General features: G+C 51.7%; 2 protein-coding genes across 4 annotated transcripts in view; both read right to left on the bottom strand.

Moving 5' to 3' along the window:
- GINS4 (GINS complex subunit 4) overlaps positions 1-5,384 on the bottom strand; it is a 19,684-nt gene extending 14,300 nt beyond the window's left edge. Inside the window, exons 1-8 of one of the 3 annotated variants that reach the window (XM_033519458.1) lie at positions 4,776-5,384; positions 4,596-4,682; positions 4,187-4,300; positions 3,668-3,765; positions 3,257-3,345; positions 2,820-2,910; positions 2,626-2,730; positions 964-1,371 (exon numbers count right to left, since the gene is read on the bottom strand). In XM_033519458.1, coding sequence (XP_033375349.1) covers positions 2,634-2,730; positions 2,820-2,910; positions 3,257-3,345; positions 3,668-3,765; positions 4,187-4,300; positions 4,596-4,682; positions 4,776-5,165 — 966 coding nt within the window. In that variant the 5' untranslated portion in view covers positions 5,166-5,384 and the 3' untranslated portion in view covers positions 964-1,371; positions 2,626-2,633. Of the gene's footprint in view, positions 1-963; positions 1,372-2,624; positions 2,731-2,819; positions 2,911-3,256; positions 3,346-3,667; positions 3,766-4,186; positions 4,301-4,595; positions 4,683-4,775 lie in introns of those variants that run through there. The other 2 variants (XM_033519457.1, XM_033519456.1) reach the window with 2 other exon arrangements.
- A 754-nt stretch (positions 5,385-6,138) lies between these two features.
- Positions 6,139-11,056, bottom strand: GOLGA7 (golgin A7). The gene is made up of 5 exons (XM_015648973.3): positions 10,857-11,056; positions 9,805-9,957; positions 9,433-9,534; positions 8,291-8,354; positions 6,139-7,381 (listed from the first exon to the last, which is right to left on the bottom strand). Exons 1-4 carry the CDS (start codon positions 10,965-10,967, stop codon positions 8,307-8,309), a joined length of 414 nt encoding a protein of 137 aa, XP_015504459.1. The 5' UTR covers positions 10,968-11,056; the 3' UTR covers positions 6,139-7,381; positions 8,291-8,306.
- Between the last annotated feature and the right edge of the window lie 392 nt (positions 11,057-11,448).

The following is an 11,448-nucleotide window of genomic DNA, read 5'->3' as shown; positions in this document are numbered from 1 at the left end:
CCCCCCCGGACCCCGGCAGAGCGCGGGGCGCGACCGTGCCAGGCAGGGGCTAACGGGAACAGCACAGAAATGCGTGCAGAAAAACACGAGGGCCTTTGGAGGACCAGCATTTGTGCAACTATCAACAGCGGGTAGCTCCGGGAGAAAGAAGAGCACGCTCCTCTTAACCTAGCCTTTAATGGGGGAGGTTTGAACTGGTTTAATACATCCCCTTTCGGATGCTTCTCCAAAGACAGCTATTTCCAGGGTGTCTAAACAGAGAAAACCACAGACCTTCGACTCATCCTCTACCAACTCAGAAGCTTCCTATCCTAGATGTGTGCACTGAGAAGGAAATTTGCTCACACCCAAGCACCACAGGGATGTGCGGTCCCTAACATCTATATTTGAAATCATCCTCACTGCTCAGCTCACATGTGACTCCTTGACAGTAAAGACTGCCGCCCCAATCAGATCACCCCTGCCTTGTATTCCTTGCTAATCTCCCCAGAGCTGTCTAGCCATTTATGTTAAGCAGCCCTGATTGTTCCTGCTGATAGCACAGATTTTCATCAGCTCATGACACACCTGACTGACCTATCAATATTTCTACATACCTCTCCATCCCCACCATCTCTGAATGTCTGCAGCACAGTGCAAGACATCTCCCACAGGATGGCCAAACTGAGCTTGAACCCAGTGCCCAGCTGGCAAAAACAGGATCCAAAACCATCCTTTAAACACATTGTTTCAGACTGAGAGTGCACAGCCCCCCAATTCAGCGACTGGGAGCAGCCGATACAAACATGAGTCTTAGCAATGAAACCAACTGCCCCACCTTGCTCTGGCCCCCACAAGAGCAGCTCCAGCTCAGGCAGGGAAATTGCAGCTCACCTCAGTGCCCTCTCTGTGACCTCTTCCACCATCCATCTACTTTGCCTTCAGAGCTAATCACTAAATAAACCCAAGCTATTTCCACCCGGGGAGGAGCAGAGAACAAGGAATTTATTTGACCCCAAGTTTAACAGCAAAATCCATGGACACTGGAAAAGCTACCCATTCTCTCCCAGCAGCACAGATGAAGGTGGATCCACTGCTGTGTCTTCCCTGTCTAAAAGTACAAGCCAAAACCATTATTTTCTCAATAAAGTTGTGGACACCTCTTCCCCCAGCACAGACAGAACAGGTGCAGTGTTAGCAGTTCCACAGACGTCCTGGTATTCAGTCATGGAAGGACACAAAAGCAGGTAGCATTTTCAGGTGTGCCACAACTGACTGTCACTTGGAGCCTACCTGATCTCAGCCTACTAGCCATCTCCACTCTCCTAGCCTGTGAAGACACGGCCACGCGCCAGCTGCCGAGCTCCAGAGATGAGCTACACCAAAGGCACTCTGGAAACCATCAGAGTAATTGAAGTTCAGCCACTAGAAGAGCACAGATGCCCCTCATGCTCACACTGCTGCAGCCATGTGACATGCAGCTGTGTGGCAAGCACAAGCTGCCTGGACAAGCATTCAGTCAAACTGAATAAGGCCAAGGAGAAAGCCTGCAGACGTGCCACCTACACACTCCTCAGGCAGATCCTGTGGAGCACGCTTCCACAGCAGCAGATTAACAGGGATTTTGTCTGGAAGCTTCAGTCACCTCTGTGAAGCTGTCTGGCTGTAAATAAAGGTAGGGCACAATTCACAAGCCCTTCCTGGGGGCTGTCCAGAGGAACATGCTACTGATTCCTAAGGATTAAACCCAGCCCCCTCTTAATGTCTATACTTGAAAGAATCTTCTTTACCTAAATGGATTAATTAGGAAGACTATAAACCACACATGCAAAGCCACTCACACTACAAGATGTCCTGTGTCACCCCCAGCGCTGTAGAGGAAGATGCTCCCCAAACACCTCATGCAGACCATGCAGGGAAGAGAGACTGACTGCCCTGATGAACACAAGCCCCTGTCTGCCCACACACTTGACACGTTCTGAGCTGAAGCACCACAGAACACCCTGGGCTTCTCCAGGCCATGCCCCCCTGCGTGGGGCAGCAGGACCAGAGGAGCTTTTGCTTTGTGTTACTAGCAAAAATGGACTGCATGTCCCACTAGCAAGTGGCTTCTGCAGAAGGGGATCTGACAGTGTCTATTCTCACAAATGCAACCTGAAGCTGTACCAGAACCCCTCACCCTCAGCAGGGAGGACATTCAGATGACACACAGCAGAAACGACTTTTTCCTGAGTCCATGACCACAGCTGTTCCATTTCAGTGATGCTGTCTGCCACAGCTCTTACACAAGGCATCCCAGCAGCTACACACTGAAGCTTCCCAGACACTACCCTGTGACACAGCCTGCCCTCACCCAGGAATGCCACAGTAAGGACTGTATGGCTGTATGCTGGGCATGTCACAAGCAATCAGGAGCTTGATGAACTGTGGGGGTAATGAACACCTCTGCAGTACAACACCACGGTATTCAGTCCCAGTGCCACTGTGCTCTGCCTGCCATGTCAGTGGGGACCTGGCCCCGGGAGGGCACCCAGCCCCAGAGGAGACCTGGCCCAGGCAGCCCCACAGGGAGCTCCTGCCAGCCCCACTACGGTGGAGTGGGCAGGGGAGATGATGCAGTAGCTGCTCCTCCCACCACACACTTACCTCTCCCCTCAGATGAGCTGCACGGCTCCTGAGGCCACCAGAGGGGCCACGGTTCTGTAGCGCATCAGGTGCTGTGATCCCTCCTCCAGGTTGATGGCATATTCCCTGCAGAGACAGGCAGGACGTGAGCTGCAGCCCATGGCCCCCTGTGACACTGACTGGTACCTGCACCACATGCAGAAATGCCCACCTACCTCTGCTCATCTGTCTCTGGCTCCACCAGGATGTTCTCCTGCCGCTCCAGCACCCTCAGAAACACAAAGGAGTCCAGGTTGGGCTTTGGAACTGCAGACAACAGATTGAGAGCACAAGCTCAGCCCTCATTTATGCTCCTCTGCAGAACGCTGAGGGAGTCTGATGGGTAGCAAGCTTAGAGCCAGCAAAGGGAACACCAGAGACTTCTAACTGGATGTGTGTGCTCAGTGCACTGCCCAGTGTAAGACTTGACACTAGAGGCCAGCATGATCCCCTGGCGGCAGCATGGGACCGTGGTACAACTTTGTCATCACATCGCCTTTGCTTCAACTGAGCAGTAAATGGAAGACCAGCCCTGACATTTGGGGCTCCCTGGAGCTTTCCCTGTCCCTTGCTTCTACAATTTTTAGATTACTCTGGAGTCTGAATGACTCACCTGACTTTAGGAGAGACACTTTCTGCAGGTTAGGTGGCATGTGTTTTAGGGCCACATTTTTCAGGTAAGCCTCTGTGTTTGCCATATACCTGAAACAAACCATTGAAGTATCAACTTGGTTAATCAAATACAAATCTGCAGGGAGAGTATTGACTCAAAACAAGAGTAAGCAACAGCTCCTCATCCCACAGGCACAACCATACACAAGTCCTTGGCCTACCCCGGTAACTGACTCAAATCACCAGTTATTTTTAGTTCCTTTTTTGCCCATAAGGAAACCTCCTGGTAAGACACACTGATTCTTACTTCAAATAAGTCTAAGGCTCATGGTCTCAAGAACTTCAGAAAAACACAGAGGTAAATTTGTTTAATCAATAAAAGAGGAGGAAGATACACTGAAAACCTACTCACTCTTTAGCAAAAGCAAACTCCTCTGGTGATAAAATGGAGGGCTCCCCTTCAGCTCGAGACTTCTCCTTCTCCAGGATGTGGGGAAAAAACTTCTCTATCTAATATTGGAACACAATCCAAAAAGAATAATACAGATCTCTCCCAAGAATTCAGTGCTTAAACCCGCACTCTCCGCTGGATTCCCCACAAGCTGTAGGAGCAGCCACAGGCCTGTCCAAATCCCTGCTCCTGAACTAACTGTGACATCACATGGGATCACCAAGCTATACAATCATGCATGCACACAGCAGGACTCAGGCAGAATGGGACAGCATTCAGCACTCTCAATGTTTCAATTAACACTGCTGCGATCTTCCTGCATGAAAATACAAAAGTGTGTCCAAGAAATTAATTTCTTTGAGTTACATTTCAGAGAACAGAGAGAGAACATGCTTTAATTAAATGCTGTGCCAAGGCAGGAAGCTCTGTGTAGGTAAAAAATCCCTCCTAAAATTACCCTTTTTGCACAGCAAGCATTACCTTCACCAGCCGACACCTCAAGTAGCTGCTGAGCACATAGCGGATCCTTTCGATCTCCATGTGGTGAACACTGACCCTCAGGTCTCCTCTCTTTGCCCGTTTCAGGTTTGCTTCCTGAAAGAAAAAGCAGTGAGAAACTAAATGGTTGAAACGTCAAACAACAAGAAACAAGGAAGATAACTTTTGTATACAGAACCCACAAATACAGACTACAGCTGCTTTTGACGACCCAAAGCACTCTGCTTCTTTGTACTTCAGCCCCTGTCGAAGGCAAGCTCGAAGAAGAAGCTCGGAGAAGCTGTCTCAGACAGGGAAGCAGACAAGCCCGGCACTCTCACAGAGGCTCAGGCACGATCTGCCGGAGCAGCCGAGCAGGGCCTGTAGCACCCCCCGAGCCAGGAGAACCTACCATATGGTCCAGCTGCTCCACTACACACTCGATGACTTCAGGTTTACTCTCTAGCAGTTCTGGAGCAAATTTCTCATTCAGCCAGGCCTGAAAGAAGGCACGGCGTCAGTGACATCGAGGAAGACCTCAGATACACACGGCCACCAGCGAGAGGGAAAACGCACGGCCACGGCCCCGCACCTCGGCGTCTGCTCCAGTGCGCCCAACGCTCAGCAACCCCCGCTTCCCCCTGCCCGAGGCCGTCGCTGTAGCCCACGGCACCTGCTCTAGGCTGTGGATCAGCTGCGCTGGGGTGAGCACCAGCTCCTCGCTATCGCCGTCCGAGTCGCCGCCGGCCGCGGCCGCCATCGCTCCCGCCAAACGACCCGCCCGGCCCGTGCGACTGCGCATGCGCGGCACCCCGGAACATGGCCGGGAAGCCCCGCCCGGCCAGGCGGGAAACGGCCTGAAACCCGCGAGCCTTCGACCAATCAGAAGGCGGATTGAAAAAGCCACCTTTTTCGGCCAATCAGAATGCAGATTGCAGCGCTGTGTGTGCTGCCAACCAGGAGGCGGATTGACATGAGGCATTTCCGACCAATCACGGTGAGGCGCCTGGCTGCAGCTTTTTCAACCAATCAGGAAGTAGGCTGAAGCTGGCCAATCAGGAGGCCGATAGGAAATGCAGCTCTTTTGGAAATCAGGCTGCAGCCGTCTCGACCAATCAGGGAGCAGCATGAGCCTGCAAAGTCTGGGCCAATCAGGAGGTGGAGTGGAGCTGCAGCTGTTTCAGCCAATCAGGGCTCAGCAGAATTGACACCCACAGACACAGTGACACACCCACAGACACACCCACCCAGACACGCCCACCCGCAGACACGCCCACCCGCAGACACACCCACCCGCAGACACGCCCACCGACACACCTACACACAGACACGCCCACCTGCAGACACGCCCACCCAGACACACCCACCCACAGACACACCCACCCACAGACACACCCACCGACACACCCACCCAGACACATCCACCCAGACACACCCACCCACAGACACACCTACCGATACACCCACCCACCTACACACTCACCGACACACCCGCCCAGACACGCCCACCCACAGACACGCCCATTGACACAGCAACACGCCCATCCACCCAGACACACCCACAGACACACCCACCCAGCAACACACCCAGGCACAGACACACCCACCGACACACCCACCCAGACACATCCACCCAGACACACCCACCCACCGACACACACCCAGACACACCCAGACACGTGCCCAGATGCACAAAGATGCACACACAGATGCACCCAGACACACCCTCAGACACACCCAGATGCACACCCAGACACGCGCCCAGACACGCGCCCAGACACGCGCCCACCCCCCAGCTCCTTGTATCCCCCGGCCCCCGGCCCTGCTGCAGCCAGAGCCACGCACCGCGGGACAGCCCCGTGTGCATCCCGAGCCAAGCCCCGACACACAGCACCTCTGGCTGCTCCAGAATCACCCTGTGCCCCACACCATGGTGCTGCCAGAACACGCCTGGACACACTTTAAGAAAAGGTTTACTGATCCATCAGTATTTCTGCCAATATTGCAACAGCTGTGAAAGGCAAACACTGTTACAGTTTAGAAAAAACAAATTTTGTACAATGAAAATATTAATCAAATCTCAAACCCCCAGTGGCTGAGGAATGAGCCTGGAGTTCCATATCCAGTATTAGCACCTGCAGCACCACCACCGAGCAGTGTGGGCCTCCACCCCTGCCAACCCCTCCTCTGAACTCCTGAGTTCCTTCCACAACTGGACACTGACACTACACCAGAACACCTGGGCTTTGATGTGGGAAAAGGATGTCAGAGAAAGGATTCAGCCAGCTTGGGTTGTGGGGAACTTCACTCGTGCAGGTAGTGCTGAGCAATGCATGGGGACGCTAAGGAATGCACAGCTCAACTCCTCCATGTGTGCCAGCAGACAGAATTAAGAAATCCATCTCACGCAGTATCTTACAGTTTGTCAAATCAGTGTTTTCCTATAAATTATACATAAGAAATCCATAAAGAAACAGTTTTACACTTCATATATTAATCAGAAAAGGATGGGAATCATTGTTTTTATTGGCTCAGCATCCACTTTACCGTGCTCACTGTTCCATGACCGACCAGGCCTCTCCTGGTGAGCACTGACAGGGCCAACAACAGCACAGACACGGGGGCAGAAAAACCACCAGGGTTAAAGTCTGGCTGTACCCCTCCCTTCCAGGGATAATCAAGACTTAACACAAGGAACACTTTGCCTTTAGGCTTTCCACAAGGATCAGCACAAGAGACATTGTCTTGAGTCACTTCTCACTGGGAAGAGGCACTGTGTATCTCTAACACTGAACTGGAGGGAAATTCCTAACTTTGAGCTGGAGCTTTCCAAAGCCCAACTGACACAGAAGGGTTTAAGAAGCAGGGAGGAACAGCACTGCACTTACAGGACTAAAATTAAACCTCTGTCAGGCTGAGGGCCCCATTTCTTTCAGGAGAGAACACAGCTTTACCACTTCTGCCTTTTCTTGAGAAAAAAAACCCAACAAACCAAACAAAAACTAAAAAGTGATCCTGTTGCTCCCAAATCTACTGCAAAGTGGATGCTGACCAGCTAGGTCACCCCCTGGGAGCAGTTTGAGGAAGTTAGTCCTTGTAGTAGATGGCACTGTGGATCTGGCAGCAGAGAAAGGAATGATGCTCTAAAGTAGGAGGTAGGGGAACCTTGGTACAGCAAATCCACCGGTGAGCTATCATCTAGAAAAGAATGTCATATAGTTAGAAACTCTTCCTAAATCAAACCAAAAGCTCCCCTACACAAACTTTTCTACAGCTGCAAGAAGAGTGTGGCAGCAGGAGCAAGTCACCATGTGTTATGGTGAGCAGCATGAGCAGAACCCAGAACTCTTGATTTCATTTGTCCAAAAAAAACCAAAATACCTTTATTGTTTGTTTCTTTTTGCATAATTTTTCCCACTCTTTTCTGTATGCACTGCCAACAGTGTGTAGAGAAAATCTGTACTTAACACTCCCATCTCAGGACCTGCAGGACCTGACACAAGGGAGCCAGTCCCAGTGAGAGCTTTCCAGAAGCAAAGCCATGGATAGTAATTTTGGTGGCCTATAGTGGATACAATTAGCATGACTCCAAGTCCTGTGAACACTTTTCACTTTGTGACTTGCCCCACAGCCTCAGGAAAACTGTAAGCCTCTCAGGAGAGCTTTACAAGGCTGCTGGCCCCTCTTACTCAAAAGTATCACAAGAAAGACATCAGAATGATAATCAGAACAGCAACCAACTGAAAAACTGCAACAAAAAGGCTTTGTATGCTAGAATACACCCAGGGACAGCATTCATTTTTTTACCAAACTGAGAAGACATTATATTGGACATAATATAGCACAATATACCATATTATATTTGACATAACATAGCACAAATTAGCATATTTACACAATCAAAACCCAAATTTCTCCAAGGTGATGTTCAGCAACATCATGCCCAGTACTGATATTTTTACTTCCAAGAAAAGCTGGTCCACACAGGATTTATGTGAACAGTCTTTGGTTACATACAAGGGTAAGGTAAACTCTTGGCATGACAGCACCCAATCCTCTGAGCACAGACAGATGTTGAGACTGATCTGAGGTAAGGGTAACATGTACCTGAGACTCCACAGTTCTATCTTCCACTGGTCAAACCTCTGTCTTCATAAATGGTAATTTCAATCTGCACAGAAAAGCTGTTAGGGAAATACATTATAAAGAGACTGTGAAAACGCAACCAGAAAAAAGCAGAAAAATGTTAAGATGATGGGACTTTTGATATCTTAGCTGTTTCAAGGCAGGTCCCAGATCTCCAAAGCAAAGGGAACAGTCCATGTGAGATGCCTCCTCAGGTAAGAGCACTGGCTGCCAGCCCAGGGCTTGCACAGGAACTTGGTGCTGTGTACAGAGGGTTTGAGCCTTGCTCCCTTCCTGCTAAATTTTGGGGAAGGCTGTACATCAAGCAATAAAGTTAATACTGCTAATATGTCACTTACCAAACTTGAAAATGCTTTTACTCAAGTTGAATATTGGTTTGTTTTGGTTTTTTTTCTCCAGAAGGTGCATGCACAGCAGAAAACAGACTGAGAGAAAAGGAGTCATGTAGGTGACAGCTCTGAGCTATTGGGACAAGGACACAGAAAACCCAACTGCAATTAGCATTATCATACATGCAGTTGGCACTGGGCTCCAAGTTGCTGTGGTTTCAATATTTTCAAAGAAAGATGTGTTACTCACTATACTCCCCCATGTGCTATTAGAGGTCTTTCCAACTTCAGGCAATAACCACATAAAATGTCTGCAGTGTGGCTTAACAGCAGAAGAAAAAGGGTTGAAATAAGTCACACTGCAAGCAAGAACAAGTGCTGGGCTTGTAGTGATGCTTTATGTCAAAATCATCACCAGAACCTGAGTTAGCTGCAAATTAACTAACAGCCAGCTCTTGTTGTCACAACATCATCACCAACATGGTCACTTCTTTTCCCAGTCAGAAAAACAGCATCTCTGGAGGTCACTGGAAGAGAGGAAGGATCTCAATTGCTCTTTCCAGGCAGTCACAAAGGTCAGGTTCCACATTTTCATGGGCTGTCCATGTACCAAACCTTAACATACTAAAACCTGACTGGAGACCAGGACACAACAAAGTGCAACAAGACTAATCACTGATTCCATATCACAGATCAAACATGAGCAGAGGTCCCTCACTGAGAAAAATGAGGAGCACAAGGCAGAAGACAATGTCAGAAGCCACGGAAGGATACAACTCTTAATCCTCTTTCAATGGGGTCTGTCAGCAGAAGGCCCTGAGGAGCGTAGATCTTCTCATTCTGCTCCTGAATGAACTTAGCGATTTTCTTTAGAACCTGGTAATGAAACAGCACAGGAGTCACAACTGTTTCCTTTCCAAGGATATCACAGATATGGCAACATCAGCACCAACACACAACTGGTCTGATGGCTCCACAGTGCAGGCACTTGCCACAGGACTCAGGGTGACCCCCATGGGACCCAAACTGACCAGTACCAGCATGTCTGAGGTACATCCCTACAGAGTCTGTACCAAAAACCAGGCACAGGAAACCCACCAAGAACCAAGTACCTGCCTGCAGGCTGAAAGGGAAACAAGCACATACCTTTTCATAGTGTGTCTCCATGCACAGGAAGATGGTGTAGGCAGTCAGGCAGGCGAGACAACCCTCAAGGTAAGACTGGCCCCCGAGTTTTTCAGCTTCTGCATACAGGTTGTTCAGTGTCCGGACTGTCTCCTCGAACTGCTGCCTATCAATCTGCAAGAAAAGCAAGTGGGGCTGTCAGCTGCACACTTCAGAACTCACCAGTACCCCTGTATATCCACCTCCACTCGTGGATCATCTGCACTGTGCTCAGAGCCCCAGCCTGAAACACAGAGTTACAGACCTGCAGCACCTGCCCTGTGCTCAGGCTGAGTCTGAATTCAAACACATGGACACAAAACCATTCAGAGCAACACACCTGAGCCAATGTGCAATTCAACTGTGAAAAAAGTGGAATTCACACACAGGGATTTGCTGGGTTAAAATGAACAGTGGATGGACACTCCATACCCACAGTGCCTCGGTGCTGCTGCAGTGCTGACCAAAACCGCCCTCAACAAAACACAACAAAGGAACAAGGAAGAGGAAAAAGCCAAGTGAGAGAAACAAAATGGGTAGGAAGGTGTGTTTGTTTGACCGTCAGCTTAAGATACCACATCTGATAGCACCGACCAAAACGAAAGTACTTGAGACAGAATTTGTGGGGCCTCTAAGCAGGTTCGGCAGGAAGGGCAGGATTCCAAAGGAGAGGACAATGTTAACACCTGCGAGCACAGAGACGGCTCTGTTCTCACAGACACGAGTACATTCTGCTCTGCTGCTGCAAACCAGTCGCGTTCCCCAGGACTGTCCGCACTCCGGGACGCGGACACGGGGGAGGAACCACGTCCGCTCCTGCCCCTGCACGGCCTCGCTTAGAGCTGCGTGCAGGAGATGGTGCCCCACCCCCGGGGAACTTGCGGACCTGGCTCCGACCCGGGCAGGGCACCTGCGAACGCCACCGGGGCCCCGGCCCGCAAGGCCCGGCCCGGGCCCTGCCCTGCCCGGCGTGCAGGCTCCGTGCACCGCGCTCGCCGCGAGCCCCGGGCCGGCCCCAGCCCGCCCCGCCTCACCCTGTTCTCCAGCTCGGCCGGGAACTTGCTCTGGAACTGGCAGCGCGTCCCGCCGCTGTAGTCGCGCTGGATGAACACCTTGCCCGACACAGGCGCCTGTTGCGGCCTCATCGCGCCGCCGCCCCTGTCCCGTCCGGTCCCTCCGCTCCGCCGGGCACCCCGCGCACTTACGGCTGTCGCAAAACCGCCGAGGCGACGCCGCGCTCCGGGTGAGGGCGGAAGTACCGCTGGGCACCACGAGGCGCGGCAGTGCGCAGGCGCCGCCGGGCGGAGGAAACGCGCACGCGCAGATTCGCGCGGCCGTTCGGGGCCGTGGCTCGCCCCTCGCCTCAGGCGCGCTCAGCGCCCCCCGCCGGCCGCACTTGGTACCGCCCGGGCCCGCGGCAGCGGCGCCGTGGCCAGGCCGAGCCCGGGCGGGGGTCGTGGCTGCCCTGAGGAACTGTGGAGCCTCTGCGGACAGAGACCCTCCCGCAGCTTTATCCTCGCTGCTTGTCTGACGCACACGGGATCCGTTCGGCCCTTTAAATTAACCTTTGCCCGAGAGCTCCCAGCTGCCGAGCGTCAGCAAGGTCACAGGTCACTCAGGTGAAGG

This window comes from Parus major, chromosome 22 (assembly GCF_001522545.3).
Source record: "Parus major isolate Abel chromosome 22, Parus_major1.1, whole genome shotgun sequence".
Classification (NCBI taxonomy): domain Eukaryota; kingdom Metazoa; phylum Chordata; class Aves; order Passeriformes; family Paridae; genus Parus; species Parus major.
The sequence above is the reverse complement of the archived record's forward strand: the minus strand, read 5'-3'. Positions and strand labels throughout refer to the sequence as shown.